At 38.6% G+C, this 18,430-nt stretch overlaps 1 protein-coding gene across 1 annotated transcript in view; it reads right to left on the bottom strand.

The window, feature by feature from the left end:
* The window catches only part of LOC309601528 (A disintegrin and metalloproteinase with thrombospondin motifs 6-like), a gene marked incomplete at both ends in the record, with an annotated part of 161,201 nt that overhangs the window by 96,943 nt on the left and 45,828 nt on the right, over positions 1-18,430 (bottom strand). Inside the window, 2 exons of the mRNA XM_082334573.1 lie at positions 1,704-1,809; positions 7,908-7,951. Of these exons, the coding sequence (XP_082190699.1) occupies positions 1,704-1,809; positions 7,908-7,951 (150 nt within the window). The remainder of the gene's footprint in view (positions 1-1,703; positions 1,810-7,907; positions 7,952-18,430) is intronic.

Below are 18,430 nucleotides of genomic sequence, written 5' to 3'. Positions count from 1 at the left end.
GCAGGCAGGTGTTCAGCCATCTCCAGGAAAGCAGGGCTCCATCACGCGTAACGGTTACTTGGGAAGACAAACGCCATCACTCCGAACATCCCCCCCTTCCTTCTTCTTCCCCCAGCTTTATCTACATGGTATGTTCATTTAACACCATGCTTGCAGTGCAACTTTCTTTAATCACTGTGCATCGGATAAAATCTAATGAATATGATTTCTACTTTTATTTCAAACCAGCATTTGACATGTCATGCAAGCTACAGGAGGAGGCGAAAGCCTCAAAGAGCTGAGATTTCAGAATTTTAAAAGACCTTATGTATAAGAAGCCAAAAGATATGGATTGAAGAAAGTGAAGAAAATACAATGGCTATATTGTTTTTCTCAGATTCTAATCAAAGTCTAAGCTCTTCAAATCAATTGTCATCATGCCAGCTTTACATGATAAAATAGCTGCATATATTTAAATTATTTTCATGTATCTGTGGAATAACCTGCATAAAAGATGTAGCTGCAGGACATATGGATTAGAATTAAGATGTGGTATTGTAGGTTTTTTTGTTGTTAAACACGTGACTTAAATTCACAGCAAGGTCACATATTACTATAAGAGATTTTATTAACAAGAATTGCAGAACTATGAGTGATTTGGAGGAGCTCTTTCCTCAACAGTGGAAATATATTTTCCTTTATCCTATCATCTTTGTACACTCATGCAAGTAAAGGAGGAAGGAAATGAAGATGATGAGAATTATACGTGTTTTTGTTCAGATCTTATACAATTTCTTTTGGATTCTAGAATTCATTTATTTCAGTGCAACTACAGTGTTTTTTTCATACATAATATAAATGAGATCATACTTGCCCAGTGATTATCTCGCATGATAGGTGGGCTGGAAATAAGTGTTTACTTCCAACTTCTGCTTTTGATCAGCAGATTGATAGCTTCCATTTCAGTCTGCATTGGAACTTTTAGCAGTTGCATCAGCTAATGATTGGAAAAACATGTCATCCATAACTCAGTGTTGGTCAACACCAAAGAAAGAAGGAAACTTCTTGATAATAGATGGTGCCTAGTATTTTTAGAGTCATCACAATGTACTAACAATGCTGTCTTTTGAAGGAAGACCTGAAATATTTCCAGACCAAACTCTACTCAGATTTCATCACTCATAACATCATGCTCTTTAAAATGATATGCTGGTGCTTAAAATGTAACAAGTGATGCTATGACTGTTTTATATATTTCATGCTTGAGTGAAAGATGACTAAAAGTGTATAAATATTGACAACAAAATCAATGTTTTAATTAAAATAGTTTGAATTATATGTAAGACAAAATAAGAAAAAGCAGAAAAATTACCTTTTAACCACTTTTGTTTCATAAAGAAAAGGGGGGGGAGAGAAAATTTTCAAAGCCAAATATTTTAAAATATGAAACAGAGTAGGAAGGTTGTGAGCCAAATCTCAAAAGCACAGATTAAACTGGAATCTGAAATCAAAGGGTAAACAATGAGTCTTCAGTACTAAAGTTAAAGCCCTTGGAAATAAATACATACTAAATAACATGTACTGCCACTCATGAATACTATATATAGAAACATGGAGCACCAGAATAGAAATGGTACAGCCATGCAGGAAAAATAATATCTATTATTAAACTAATATTAAAAAGGTGATACATTAAAATGTATTCTTTTTTTAAACTCACTCACTTGTGACCAATCTCATGTGCAATGGTAAAAGCTGAACCTAGGCCAATGTCTTCATTAATGCTGCAGCTCCTTTCAGGCTCACACATTCCAGCCACAGAGGCCAAGCCTGAATAAACAGAAGGAGACACAAAGGTCATGCCAAGGTGTTTCAGTCTTAAAAGCCCTCATTATAAATGCCTGGATTCTTTTTAATAACCTCTATGCACAGAAGGAGCAGTTGGCTAAAGGTTAACTTTCTAGTCATTTGCAAAAATCACTGGGGGGAATTTCACTTTGCCAGCTAGACATTAATATTTTTTGAACTGCAGTCAGTGCTGGAAAATGTCTAGACTAGGGGTTAGATTTATAAATTTTACTTCTGGTAACTTGGGACCACCTGGTAACTTGAGACAGGAGAGGGAATTCAAGAAAGCATTTCTATTTTAACATACTTGAGCCTGAAGAAAGCCAAACGTATCCACATTATTTTTCTAAAGAAATGTTTAAGTTTAGTGGGTTCATAAAAACATACAAGCAACTTTTTTAGCTACAAAAAGCCCCACATGGTACATTTAAAAAAAAAATTATAAAAGCAAAACTGAATGCATCAATGAAGAGAAAGGAGACGTTAATAACAACCGTTCATTCAACCACTGAAGTCTTTTCCATTTATCACCCATCATCTTCTGGAATTAAAACCTTACTGTACTACAAGTGCTTTTAAAAACTTTCTTTAGAGAGAGAAAGCTCTTCCTTATCTTATACATTCTTCAGCAACAGAGTATCACACAACATACTGTAGACATAACTTGGTGCCATTAGAGAAAGCTCTAAACATCAGATTTATTTACTGTATTCCTCCCTAGGATTTCTTATCTAAAAAAAGCAGTAATCCTTTCTTTAAGGAAATCACCTGCTCATTTAACTACACTATAACAAAAAAATGACTGGAAAAAGTGCTACTTCAAATTATTCTGTTTGGACTAAAAGAAGCAAGTAATAAGATGACAAATGCTTCCTGTCTGTGTCCACATTAGCAAGTAATTTGGAGCCATAGGAGTTGGTCAGCAAAGTGAAGCACTGATATTGAGGCTCCTCACATCTTTGTGCATGGGTTGGACATTCTACTTTGGACTAGTTTAATCCCATAGGCTGAACATATTCACTACGTATGTGGTTCAAAGCTTTCAAAAGGAAAAAAATATTACAGGATATAATGAAAATACAGCCCATGTAGTGATTCAGACCTTAATGTCTCCCATAGGCACATATGGAGCATTTGGGGAGTATGCGTTCTGACTTAATTTTCTCCAAAACGAATCTAGTTTGCACATACCAAAACTACTTTGATAACCAAACTGACATGGGCAAAAAGCAACAAAGTGTGTCTGTAGAATTTGCATCAAAACAGTATTACTGCTCTAAATCAAATCACCGCTGTAGACATGCCCACTGAGGACAGGATGAAACATCAGAAGAAAAACAACTATCCATTAAGAAAAAACTGTAAATTGTTTGCAGTGTGCAAACTGTAGAAAACACAATAATTACAGTTCACCTGCCTAAACTATACTATTCTAATTGAGTAGGACATTCTGAAGACAACATGGCAATACTTACATAACAACTGTCATGTACCCCTGCAAAGTTCACCACATTTGTTCAGAAGGGACAGGCGAAGACGGAGGGGCGGAGGGGTTGCCCTCTACATCAAAAAATGGATAGATTGTGAAGAGCTGTCTCTGAAGAATAGCCACGAGCAGGTTGAAAGCTTATGGGTAAGAATTAGAGACCAAGGCAACAAAGGGAACCTTGTGGTTGGCGTTTACTACAGGCTGCCCAACCAAGGGGAGACTACTGACGAAGCCTTCTTACTCCAGCTACAGGAGGCATCACACTCGCAGGCTCTCGTCCTGCTGGGGGACTTCAACCACCCCGACATCTGCCGGAAAAGTAGCACGGTGAGCTGCAGGCAATCCAGCAGACTCCTGGAGTGTATCGAGGATAACATCTTAGGCCAGGTAATAGACAGCCCTACCAGAGGGGCCGTAATACTGGACCTGTTGGTCACCAACGCAAGTGAGCTAATCAATCATCAGAGGTGTCAAGATTGGAGGCAGCCTGGGCTGCAGTGATCATGCATGCACTGTTGGAGATCGCAGTCCTGAGGGATATGGGTCAGGCAAAGAGTAAAGTCAGGACCCTGAATTTTAGGAAAGCAAGCTTCCAGCTGTTCAAGGAGTTAGTCAATAGGACCCCCTGGGAAAGTGCCCTCAGGGACAAGGGAGCAGAACAGAGCTGGCAGATCTTTAAGGATGCTTTCCATAGGGCACAAGAGCTCTCGATCCCCAGGTGTAAGAAATCAGGAAAGGAAGGCAAGAGACTGGCATGGCTGAGTCGAGACCTGCTGGTCAAACTAAAGGGCAAGAAGGAAATGCACAGGCAGTGGAAGCACGGACAGGTATCCTGGGAAGAGTACAGGGATGTTGCCCGGTTGTGTAGGGATGGGGTCAGGAAGGCCAAGGTGCGGCTGGAGCTGAACTTGGCAAGGGATGCAAAGAATAAGAAGAAGGGCTTCTACAGGTATGTCAGCCAGAAAAGGAAGGTCAAAGAAAGTGTACCCCCCGATGAACATGACTGGCAAACTGGTAACAACAGACAAGGAGAAGGCTGAGGTACTCAACAACTTTTTCGCCTCAGTCTTCACTGGCGACCGCTCTTCCCACACCTCTCAAGTGGATGGACCGCAAGACAGGGACTGGGGGAGCGAAGTCCCTCCTGCTGTAAGAGAAGATCAGGTTCGTGACCACCTGAGGAACCTGAATGTACAGAAGTCTATGGGACCTGACGAGATGCATCCCAGAGTCCTGAGGGAATTGGCTGATGTAGTTGCCAAGCCACTCTCCATGATATTTGAAAAGTCATGGCAGTCGGGTGAAGTCCCCGGGGACTGGAGAAAGGGAAACATTGCACCCATTTTTAAAAAGGGTAGAAAGGAGGACCCTGGGAACTACCGACCTGTCAGCCTCACCTCTGTGCCTGGGAAGATCATGGAACAGATCCTCCTAGAAGCTGTGCTATGGCACGTGGAGGACAGGGAGGTGATTCGAGACAGCCAGCACGGCTTCACCAAGGGCAAGTCCTGCCTGACCAACCTAGTGGCCTTCTATGATGGAGTGACTGCATCAGTGGACGAGGGAAGAGCTACGGATGTCATCTAGCTGGACTTCTGTAAGGCCTTTGACACAGTCCCCCACGACATCCTTCTCTCTAAATTGGAGAGATATGGATTTGATGGGTGGACTGTTCGGTGAATGAGGAATTGGCTGGATGGTCACATCCAGAGGGTAGTGGTCAACGGCTCAATGTCCAGATGGAGATCGGTGATAAGTGGTGTCCCTCAGGGGTCCGTTCTGGGGCCAGTGCTGTTCAATATCTTCATCAATGACATAGACAGCGGGATCGAGTGCACCCTCAGCAAGTTTGCAGATGACACCAAGCTGAGAGGTGCGGAGGGACCTGGACAAGCTGGAGAAATGGGCCTGCGTGAACCTCATGAGGTTCAACAAGGCCAAGTGCAAGGTCCTGCACCTGGGTCGGGGCAATCCCCGGTATCAATACAGGCTGGGGGATGAAGGGATTGAGAGCAGCCCTGCGGAGAAGGACTTGGGGGTACTGGTGGATGAAAAGCTGGACATGAGCCGGCAATGTGCGCTCACAGCCCAGAAAGCCAACCGTATCCTGGGCTGCATCAAAAGAAGCGTGGCCAGCAGGTCGAGGGAGGTGGTTCTGCCCCTCTACTCCGCTCTGGTGAGACCCCACCTGGAGTACTGCGTCCAGCTCTGGAGTCCTCAGCACAGGAAGGACATGGACCTGTTGGAGCAGGTCCAGAGGAGGGCCACAAAAATGATCAGAGGGATGGAACACCTCTCCTATGAGGAGAGGCTGAGAGAGCTGGGGTTGTTGAGCCTGGAGAAGAGAAGGCTGCGGGGAGACCTTATTGTGGCCTTCCAGTACTTAAAGGGGGCCTACAAGAAAGATGGGGATAGTCTTTTTAGCAAGGCCTGCTGCGACAGGACAAGGGGTAATGGTTTTAAACTAAAAGAGGGTAGATTCAGACTAAACACAAGGAAAAAATTTTTCACGATGAGGGTGGCAAAACACTGGAACGGGTTGCCCAGAGAGGTGGTAGGTGCCCCATCCTTGGAAACATTCAAGGACAGGCTGGATGGGGCTCTGAGCAACCTGATCTAGTTGAAGATGTCCCTGCCAATTGCAGGGGGGGGTTGGACTAGATGACCTTTAAAGGTCCCTTCCAACCCAAACTATTCTATGATTCTATGATTTGAGTGATGAAATCATCTCTATCTTCAGATCTTATAACCGAGCACTTGCTTCAGTGACTTACAGGACCTGATTAATGATTTATAATTCCATACCATGCTTGCAGAAAGTGGCAGAGATCAAGTCCAGAACCCAGTCTATGGCTCAGATTTAAAAAAAAAAAAAAGTTCTTCTTCACTGGAGCCACAGAGGTGATGCAAAGACATCTGAGGTCTATCTTTTCTAAGAGTTTCCATGCAAGATTCCTTATTTTAGGAAACTGGAATAGGAGAGAGACATCTATGCCACAGTAAATCCTTTACTTCTGTTTCTTCCTAGACCACCAATGATTCAGTTTTCTTCTGACCTTTTGAGACCTGAGACTTTTGTTCACAGTCACCTTAAATATATGCTTAACTTTAGTTACTGGCGGTCAGTGGGACTTAAGCATATTAAATGCCTTGCAAAAGAGAGCCACAGGGCCTTGTCTCTTCTCCCATTCAATGCCTATAATGCAAATGATGTGTTGTGGTTCTGTCGCCAAGGATCCCATAACAGTGAGTTGGAAATGATACTATGTGATTTGTTTTTTTTTTTAGTCAAGCATTTGCCAGAGTCTATCCCCTGTTATGCTGTATTCAGTATTTGCCTTTATGCCAAAGTCTGATACAGTAAGAAATAGTACACTAATGATCTGTGTTAAAAATATCACATATAAATATCAAATAGTTCATCGGTGAATGTACGCCCTTTAAAACTTTCTTCTTTTAAGACTACAATTGCAAAGACATCAATATGACATCAATATAGACAGTCTCTTCAGTTTTTTCTCTTCCAACACAGATTTCAAAAGAAAATAAATTACATTTAGAAATTCATCATCATTTGCCTTTTACTAAAACATGCTGTGGATATTGTTTATATTTACAGCAGGCAAAATTTTTATACCTTTCCCCATATAAACTACTTCCCTGTGCCACAAGCATCATGCTGACTTGAGCAAGACGTAGAAAAATCAACATGAGTTAAGGCTAGCAAATCATACAGTAATACAGGGAAAGACAAAGCAAATAAAATTATGAGCTCTGATTAGGAGAAAAGTATTAATATCCTGAACTAACTGAATTAGAATTATATCTTTAATTACTTCTGAGAAAGAGGCTTATATTACTCTTTGAATAATGCTTCTTTCATATATTAAAGCACTACTAAAGGTAACAACTATAGTATAGTAAATAACTTTTGGTGACAAATTTAGGTGTGGAGAGAACGATAGTTCTCCATCCTGCACTCAAGGTTGCTTGTGTTTCTCCATTGTCAAAGCACTGTTTTAAGGAGTTCAATATTACTGTAATTTATATCACTGTGTTATTTTTCTCTAAGTCTGTGAAAGTAACAGTCTGAAGCTGTACTCCTTGTGTACAACAGACCAACAGTGTAAATCTCAAAGCCTGTTTCTTTTGTAGGGTGTTTTTTTGAGGATTTGTGGTTTTTGTTGGTTTTGGTGGGTGATTTTGTTGTTGTTGTGTTTTTTTTTTCTTTAAACTTTCCTAAAGTCTTCTATTTGTATTTTTTTAAATTGATCATGGAGACAGGTTAAATAGAAATAAACAGTAAGTCCTCTCCACTGATTATTGCTTGGTAAGTTTGAGTCATCTGCTAGGTTTTATCAGCATTACAGCTGCCAGAGAATGAAGGCCCATCAGCAGCTCACTTAAACTGCTAGCAATCTATCAAAGCATAAAACCATCTAGGTTATCCTTTATTATTCATGTTTATAAAACTGCAATATTTTGAAAGCATAGACTTTAAAAAGTCTAATCAGCCAATAAATTAATAGCCAAGTATAAAGCAAGGCAATAAACAGCAAATACAAGCTGAAATTTCTCTTTATAATCTTACCCAGTGTTCCACAAGGCTTGTTTTTATAAGTGCAGATATCATATCTGTTAAGGAGAAAAAAAAGTAGATAAAATATGTCAGAGAATCAAATTTGTAAGACATTTTGTATATTTCTGTATCATAGTTCAAGTTGTCAGACCGCGATCAGCTTAATTATGTGCAGCCAGCTGGTGTTGGTATTTTCTACACTCTGGTGTAAACCACAAGCTGCAGTACACTCACAGCCGCTGGCCTCAGGCCAGTGGGACACCTGCCAGTAAAAAAAAAAAAAAAAAAAAAATAAAAAAAAAAAAAGTTAAAGTGGATCTTTGGAATCACTGGCTGCATAAAGCAGTCTACCATGCTGTTACGAAGTTATAGCAGCATGTCTGTAGACTGATACTGATTCAGAACACTTTTACTTTTTGAACATATTGGAATCCTCTTACAGTCTCATACTTATCAACTAAACAATATTAATTGTAACTCCTACTATTTAAACTTTGATTCTAATTAAAAACTATAACTCAATTATTACACCAAAAATTATTAAAAAAAACTTATGAACTGCCATTATAGTTCCCTTCTCATTATCTTCTAGTGATTATATGTGTCTTAAGAGTACACTGTAACAAACTAAAATGAAAAACATATTTTTGCCAAAAGCTAAATAATATCTTTAATGGAGAATTTTCATCATTTTAGATACAATCTTTCAAATACAGAAGCTCAATAAGTTTTTGTGTAGTTAACATGTAAGTATCTGGAGCTGAAAATAGAATTAAAATGTTTCCTGCAGCATAGCTAATAATAGCAGCAGTGGTCATGCAGCAGTCAATTCATTCATTACACCTTCATATTTTGAATACTCAACCCTATGATATGGCTAGTGATATGAGAACACTCTTACAATGCCTTTGATTTTAGAGGATTTATACTGATTTCCTTGCAGTATGTTTCAGAATAATTTCCATTATTTTGAATGGCAAGTGAAAACAAAGATGAAAAGATACCATCTATATGCTTTAATTTTTAACCCAAATATTTACTTATTTCAGGCCACCAGACATTTCTGTTAAAATAACATATAAGGACTGTTTTCAAATGGGTTATCACATAGGGGTCTGATCATGAGATATATACCTTTCAGTGCTAACAGAGTTAAGGTCTGTCTGTAAGCCAAATCCATAGGCAAAATAACAAAGCTTAAAATTTGGAACAAATCCAGTAAACTCTCTGCATATAGACTGCTGTGACCATATGGAATTCCTCTGATTTTTAAAGGTACCTGGTGTGGAGCAGTTTGCAGGATTAAGCTCTAATTTTGAACTCAAATGCTCAGCATTCTTATATAAAACGTGTTGGAATATAGAATCATAGAATATCCTGAGTTGGAAGGGACCCACAAGGATCATCGAGTCCAACTCCTGTCCCTGCATAGGACAACCCCACAATTCATACCATATGTCTGAGGGCGTTGTCCAAATGCTTCTTGAATGTTGTCAGGCTTGGTGCCATGACTACCTCCCCGGGGAGCCTGTTCCAGTGCTCCACCACCCTCTGGGTGAAGAACCTTTTCCTAATGTCCAACCTAAACCTCCCCTGGCATATCTTCCTGACGTTCCCTTGGGTCCTATCATTGGTCGGCAGGGAGAAGAGATCAGCACCTGCCCCTCCTCCTTCCCTTGTGAGGAAGCTGTAGACTGCAATGAGGTCCCCCCTCAGTCTCCTCTTCTCCAGGCTGAACAGACCAAGTGACTCCAGCTGCTCCTCGTACGGCTTCCCCTCTAAACCCTTCACCATCTTTGTGGCTCTCCTCTGGACACTCTCTAGTAGCTCCGTATCCTTTTTGTACTGTGGCACCCAAAACTGCACACAGTACTCAAGATGAGGCCGCACCAGTGCAGAGTAGAGCGGGACAATCCCCTCCCTCGACCGGCTAGCAATACAGTGCTTGATATACCCCAGGACACGGTTGGCCCTCCTGGCTGCCAGGGCACACTGTTGGCTCACGTTCAACTTGCCATCGACCAGAACCCCCAGATCCCTCTCCACGGGGCTGCTCTCCAGCCTCTCGTTCCCCAGTCTGTATGTACATCCAGGGTTGCCATGTCCCAGGTGCAAAATCCGGCACTTGCCCTTGTTAAACTTCATACGGTTGGTGATTGCCCAGCTCTCTAATTTGTCCAGATCTTTCTGCAGGGCCTCTCTGCCCTCGAGAGTGTCATCGGCAAACTTAGCAAAGCTTCCAGTCCTGCATCCAAGTCGTTTATGAAGATATTGAAGAGCACTGGCCCCAAGATGGATCCCTGTGGAAGCCCACTAGTGACTGGTTGTCAGCCCGATGTAACCCCATTTATTATAACCCTTTGAGGCCGACCTGTCAGCCAATTGCCCACCCATTGCATTATGTGTTTATCCAGCTGTATGCTGGACATTTTGTCCAGGAGGATACTGTGAGAGGCAGTATCGGAGGCCTTACTGAAGTCCAAAAAGATTACATCGACTGGCTTCCCTCAGTCAACTAGGCGGGTAACCTTGTCATAGAAGGAAATCAAGTTGGTGAAGCAGGATTTTCCCCTCGTGAACCCGTGCTGGCTGGGACCAATGACTGCGTTGTCTTTCAGGTGTTTTTCAATAACTCCCAGAATAATCTTCTCCATGATTTTGCCAGGCACAGAGGTGAGACTGACAGGCCTGTAGTTACCAGGGTCATCCCTGTTGCCCTTCTTGAAGATTGGGACAATGTTTTATTTATATATATATATATATATATATATAAATATATATAAAATTAGGTTTTATATGTCACAAAGCTATAAGATTACACAGATACAGAGAGAAAGATTTTTTTTTACTGAACATTTCCTGCCTTTTGCATATTTAAGGAAACAAACTTCTTATTTCTGCATTTAGGACAGAGCCTGAACCTAACCCTATTGAAGTTCCTGCAAAATTATTCCTCAAAGAAAGCAGACAGGGCTCAGGCTTATTTAGTGAGAAAACCCAAATTTGCCCGAATTCCTTTAAAATGTCGTTTAGAACTCAACACAAGGAAGTCTGTGCAATACACAGGAAGTATTGATCTTTAATTTTTTTTAATATACAATACTAACAGGAAAAAAAACAATAAAGTCATACATCCTTAGATAAAAAGAATGTTTAAGAAGAAAGCCAGTTCCACTGACTCAAGTAAAACGCTGTCACTGATTTCAGTGGAGCTGAAAATTTGCCCTTATGGCCTGAATCTGCTTACTCTCATAAAGGTATGAATCTGAAGTTAGTCCTCACATTTGGTTCAGTTTCACAAGGAACTGTGATAGAAGAGAGTGATATGAATTAAATTCTTTTTTTCTGTTACACTTTTGAAAAACAAAGACCATGGTATCCTTCTGTTTGTGCTGGGTAGCAAGTATTCTTCATTATGCATAGGCTAGTATTTATAAGAAAATGTGATGATAATGAAACTTAAAGTTAGATAATAAAACTACAGAAAATATAATTTTATTTTCCAATACACTATTTTTGCAAGAACATACCCAGATAGTAATGGTATTCTAATTATGGCTTCTTTAAGTATTCAAATTTTATAGGAAATAATAATTTCCTGTAAGGAGCATTCATACACTCTATTATTCTGTGGTTTAAAAGGAAAAACCTTTAAGTTTTCAATGTCAAATGACTGACTTCTTTACCTACATCATCTTCAAGCTCTTCCCCCCCCCCCCTTTTCATATGGATGGTTTCTGCTTCTGATTTGTTTGAAAGCTCATATAATTTTTGTGTACTGAACTGTTCAGTTCCATCATTTGCTTCTCTATATGACTTAACCAAATCAGCCTATCTTGTCTTTTTTGATTTTGACACCACTTCCTCTAACTTTATTTTGAATTTCCAAGGAACCCATTTAACCCACAGATGTTGGATTCCAAAACACAGGAGACTACAGAGTCAATACTTGCCAGATAGTAGCTTCAAGCCAAGAAACCCCCAAAATGACAAATCATCCAGATTACCCATTAGATAGGTCTAATTGCTATTAAAAACAAACAAACAAAAAACAAAAAAAACCCCAAAAAAACCCCACAAAACCAAAAACCAACAACCCAACAAACAAAAAAACCCAAAAAAACCCAACCAAAACCAAAAAACACCACACCCCACAGAAAATCAACCACCACCACCACCACAAAACCAAACCAAAGGTGAAGATGGGTCATAGTTGTCACCAGGACCTTAGTAAATACTTCAGGAACCACAGACAACAAAAAGTTAAGTTCTCAAGCCAACAACGATCTCAACCAACCATTAAGAAAAAGATAACAGTCGTGAGGGTTATGCAAAAATGCAGTTTGCAAGATGTGAATATATTTTCTTTTTTATTCACTGACAGAATGTGTAAGAAGGCCACCACACAAAATTTGAATGTAAGAATACAAATATGCAAGTTGCAAAAAAACCTCAGGATGAGATGGCAGCCTGTTTATTTTGAGACAGCAAAGTAAATCCTTTGCCCAAGTTGGAAGAGAAGATCATATGCCTCCTGACAAAGTGGATGACCAGGCTGGGGAAGTGAAATGTGGAAAGAGGCAAGAGGCAAGATTGTTGATTACGTGTCCATTCACACCCTGAATGGATCAGAAGTCATTTGATGAGACAGATGGGGAAGAGGTTTGGGACTTCTGGACACACTTGCAGGGTTGCTGAAAAGCCACATCAGACAGGTGGGAAATGCATGATGGATGTACAGCTGTCACTGACAACTCCAACTGAATTATCAGACAGAAGGAAACTGCAGAGATAGACTATTACCAAGTCAACAGGATGGTAAAGAACTGGAGTGGTAATAGCCTCCTGTCATGCCATGAATCAAACAGGAAGTGTTAGTGTGCCCCTCCAAGGGCTCTGCCAAAGAAAAAACTTCTAGTCTTTTTTGACAGGATATGAACATGCCCCATGTAGGTATATCTATACCACTGAATTAAACAGTGAAAGGGACCACTCCTGGACACTGAAATTCTATTATCTGTATTATCAAAACTGTTTTCAAAATCCATCAAATTGTTTAAAAAAAGGGTCCCTTGCACAGATTTGGCCCATGACAACTAATCTCAAAGAATTCCTGTGAAAAGTTCAGAAGGTGGCCACACACAATTATCAACAGGCAAAACATATGCAGCTACTCTGTTCTGGAGAAGTCAGCTTATTAATGTGGACACAATAAGTTCTGTGCCAGCGGTCCTCAGTGCAATAAAACAGACATGTTTCTTTAATTTATTAGCATAGATGTAAGCTACAGGCTATCTCCTGAAGAAGCCTCATTTATCTACAAATCTGACTTGCGGAAAAATCCCTTTCCTTTGCAAATCTGATGAATAGTATCATCCTGATCACTTGAGTAGGACACTTAAATATTTAAGAAAGATGGGTTCTCTGTAAATACTGTAAGCACTGTTCCATCTTGTCAGATAACTTATTTGCAGCTACAGCCAATCCCAGATGCCTTAGGGGGAGACAGATGTTTCTCTCCCATCTAGCTGTACATTTAGGGAAGGGAGAGAGGATTCTTCCTGATCTTTGCAATTTGTCAGCTTGCAGGCCTAATGCATGTAGTTGTGCAACTACGAAGTTCACACAAAGTTCTATGTAAGAAAGTATGTTCCCTCTATTAAAAAATAAATAAATAAAGACACAAATTCACATATTTGAAGGCCTCCACCCATTCCTAGCATAAAAAGGTAAGTAATTTATTCTAGAAGCTACATAGGATAAAAAGCTGTTCCTTAAAAGCTATTTAATCTCACATTAAGAGCTGTTCTCAATGTAAGAATTTGAGAACATCTGTGCTAGGTTATCTGGTTCATCTGCCTTTCCTCTCAAAAGCAGTCATTTGTGAGTGCTTACAGGGATAACAGGACAGCAGACTGATACCTTCCCTGATACAACCTCCCAGCTCTGTGGTTTAGGGAACTTCAAAGGCAGAGTTTGCATCTCTAGTATTTAATTGATTTTTCTTCTAATGTTTTCAGCACTTAGTTAATTCCTCTTCAGTCTAAAAGAAATTAATTTCAGTGTCCATCTGGGGGATGTTGTTATGCTTTATCAGCAAAGTTGAGTCCCTCTGTCCCAGCAGAGATCTCTTTCATGCTGAAGTAATTTTTTTATTTTCTCTTAAATCAGATTAATAAATTGAACTTTGTCAGTGTCATAACACTACAATGTGGCCTTTCTGCCACCTTCCTTTGTGCTCTAGGCCTTTTTAAACTTTCTGAAGCGTATTTGTATTACAATTCTAAAAGTTGTTCTAATAGTGATATTAACAGTAGTAGATACAAAAGCAAAATGAATGACCTCTTCTAACATGATAATCTGTATTTATACATTCAACGATAACATTGCCCTTTTCACCAGTTTGATTATGTATGTGAAATTGCCCATTAACGGAAAAGAGTCTCTATAAAGCACTGTTATTACTAGCTATGTGTTACTGGAAATGTCCACTGTGCCAGAAAGAAGGACTATCTGCATCAAATTAACTCTGAGATAGCAATATACCTGTAACAGGATTGGAAACGTACATGAATACTAGCATTGGATACACTTTAAAGAATTTAACTAATCAACATAAATAAAATATATGCTGTGGGTTATTCAAGTATGATAAATGAAGAAAGCATAAAAACTCTTATTAGAAATGCAAACTGTTCAAAACCAGTATGAAACACAAGCTACTTACTTATAAATACATAAACCTACTATAAAAATCACCTGAAAGCTACCTGTCCAATATGCCCAAGTAATATTTCAGATAGATATAGACAGAAATAACCGAGGCTTTTGAAGGAATATTTTTTAACGAAAGAGTTCAGGAAACAAAAAAAAATATATAATCACAGCAAATTGCTGAGGAAAAACCTACCAAGATGGCTGGAATATAAATGTAAATGTACATGAATGTAAGAAAATTCAGGCTAGACAAAGCCAACAAATAGGTATGACTAGACATAAAAAGCTCTTCATAACTTTGAGATGGTTGAACTCATATTTCATATATATAATACTACACGATTTGCCGATTAACCTAATTTAAAAGGTTGTCAGAAAACAAAATAAAGCCTAAGAACTGGTTCTGTCCTGACGAAGAGGAAACAGAGCTAACTACTACAAATTATTAGGAGTTCATTTTTAGAAAACATTTCCAAATATATTATCCCTGAAAGGAAGGTTTTATTTTTCACTTGTTTGAAATCAAATCTTACTTTTTGACACTTGCTTTTTATTACCATATGCTTTGACACTGTCCCTTTCATATGCCCTTGCATATTCCCCAATTAGTTGACTGTTAAGATTTAAAGTGCCTGACGTTGTCCTGTAAAAAACATTCTCTTCTGCAATGCCAACACAACTGCCTAAAACACTAATTGTAAGAAATCCAAGAAGTTCTTCAAGTTGAAAGAAGAAATAAATATGCCTTATTTTTTCCAGCTCAGTAAGTTTTGGCAATTAATGAAGTAACTACCATAATAAATAAATGCAAGTAACTACCATAAGATCTGCAAACAAGAAAAGTTAATGTCCAATAAAACATTTCTACTCTCCATTGTGGCTGAAAAAGAGGGAGAATTTCATTGTTCTTAAACCACAAAATTATCTTATTACTTTACATAGATCAGAGTTAGTGAATTGAAACACTTTAACTTCCACCCGAATTATACAGAAATAATACTCAATATAGAAGTTTAATAAAATAAGGATGCTTAGAAAGAGGTTGGATGACATGCAGAAGATACTGGTATTTGATTTTTTTTCTCAATGTATTAACTTTAATTTCTGTTGTGCAAAATAGTCTGGTTCTTAATTCTTTCAGTTTTAGTTAATTTGGTGTTTCTATTAATGTTGTGTGGTTTTATTCAATAAATACAAAACATTTACAAATGTAAATATTTTAATCAAATTCCCACATTTGCTTGGAAGAACTTGTAAAAGACTAAAGCAAAAAATCTGAAGTAAAAAATTATTTTTCAATTAGTAAAAAATGTAAAAATATTAAGATGAAGAAATTCATTTAAGTTCTAGAGCTACTTAAAAGAATATGCAGATAGAGAGTTTCCTTCCAGTATTCCAGGGAGAGATACCAAATTCAGTGGTGCAAAGGCTACAAAGAAGAGCCACGCATTCCAGTGAAGTTACTACCCCTAGCATAGCACCATACTATTTAGAATCCCCTTTTTAAAAAGGGTCATGTACAGGAACAAAGGTTTTTGGATTGCCAAGCAATCCGTTTGATTCAAGACATAACAAAAAAAAAAAATATTGCAAAACATCACAATTCTCCTGACCAACTGCATCTCTTACTATTGCTACTGTTTGCTGCCAATTTTTTTAACCACTAAATAATTAATCTTAGCCAAAATATGACTAAAATGGAATAGTTTCAAAACCAATCTTGGTTAAGCCACTTTCATAGCTTAAAAGACTGCATTTCACACATCTGAAAAATTTCTTGTTCTTTAGTGTTTACAAACATTGTTCAGGATTGCTTAATATATCTCGTTCCACTTTGGCAGGTGGTTGAGAGAGCTCATAGGGTTGACATTTCTTCTGAAAGAATCTGGACAATGAATATTTGTCAGCATTACTTATGCAAGCATTACCTTGCAATTTTGAAGCAGGACTAACTATCCTAAAATTACAATATAAGCAAATAACTTTCATTACAGCTAAATTAATGTGCAAGCTAAAGAACTGCCTGTACCTCATTTTCCCATTTATCCAATCACTTAGCACTCCCTTTTTCAAGCTGCCAAGAGTAATGAATGAGAGATTTGCCATGGGTCTGGCTGAAGTCTTCCAAAACTGATACAAGTCTCAGGTATCAAAGAGCATTAATATGTTTGTGCAGTCTGATTGCTAAAAGCAATGTCAGTCACTCTGACAACTTTTGTAATAAATACGAACACATATCTTCCTCTACCTGGAAAGACACTAATGATAAAGTTCAAGTAAGCCACAAAGAATCATCCTGAATGATAACTATGTACTGAGAGATAATACAAAAACTTTCAATTCCAAATAAATGTCACAATGATTGCTCATTAACTGAAAAATAGAGTGGTGAGTGCACATGTGTAGAAGCATCCTTTTTCTGCATTATCTAGAACACACTGTACCTTCCTATCAAGCTGCATACCACATGGACAAAGACTCACAGAGTAGCAGTAAACTGTCAAAATTCCAAGTACTCGTGTAGGTATCCATTCAAAATGATTATAGGCTTAAGCTGTGGGGGCATTTTCAGGATAATCTGTTGGACCAGTAAGGCTTGTGGCAAAAGAGCAAGTAATTAACTATTATGTATTTCAAGTCACATGAAGATTCCTTTAAGCAGTTTAGGAGAAAGAAAGGAAGAAAGCAATTTTCTTCTAGAGAAGAAAAAAATAATCTAAAAATATAAAAACCTAGAAATAGAACCTAAAAAAAAATCTAGAGAAAGATGGGTCTTCTACTATCCAATCTGGAGAACAAAAGTTGTGACTGGTAGTACGTTAAAAGGGCATTACAACAGCAGAGGACATAAACCAATGATTCTGCTTTCAAAGTCACCACAGAAAGAAACTTGGTTCTGGGAGGATCTACTCCTCAGTGTTCATCACCATATCACAGATCAGGTATCACCAGCCCTGAGGGCAATGATAACTGATGGCTTTTACTAAACCAGCTATGGGTTGCTGGTTAAGAACGTATCACAGGTATCAGAACCAAAGTGCCACAAAACATCAGAGGGACACGTCCAAGTTGTAAATTGCATGCTATCTGGGAAGCTGAGTAGGATTTATCTTTTCATTTTACCAGATCTCAAGGAAAAGGAAAAGCCTCACACTCTGAATAAAATTTCTTCCTTAAAGAGTAAAACAAATGTAGGAGAAATAGCAGAAGATGCCTGGTTCAGCATAAGCTAGTATTGTTTTCTGCTTTAAGGAAGCTCTCACTGAATACTAAAAAAAGCTTAAGATTGACTTGTATTTTTTTCTGTCTTCTCAAAAAACTAAAATAATACTTATGATGTGTCAAAAATGCCATTTCAAATCCATATCATTAAATGGAATGAACTGCATTACAAGAAGGGTCAATTTCAAACTCTGGAACTTATTTCCATCCAAACTAGCTAAATCCTCTTATCATAGAAACTGGAGAAAAGGTATGAAGATTGTGTGGTTTTGTTTTTCAGTGACCAGGCTGTATAAAACCAGAAAAAGCTAGACTACCCTAATCTGCTATATAAAAGGCTAAAAGAAAAAGCACACAGTGTGCAAATCTATGGATCATATAGAAGTTCTGTGTCGCTAGTAGTAAGAATAATAAAAGAAAGAGTGAAGCCCAATTTCCCTTGTTGCCATGGGTTCAGGGGACATAGACAACCACACCATGGCATGGCCAAAGGTACTGACAGCCAAAATTATAAGATTGTAACTTTATAGGACCTGAGCACGTTGGCAGTAAAATTCAATTTTCAAATGAACTGCAATAACATACACGTGAAGATG

Source organism: Platalea leucorodia, assembly GCF_965183815.1.
Source record: "Platalea leucorodia genome assembly, chromosome: W".
In the NCBI taxonomy this organism is placed as follows: domain Eukaryota; kingdom Metazoa; phylum Chordata; class Aves; order Pelecaniformes; family Threskiornithidae; genus Platalea; species Platalea leucorodia.
The sequence above is the reverse complement of the archived record's forward strand: the minus strand, read 5'-3'. Positions and strand labels throughout refer to the sequence as shown.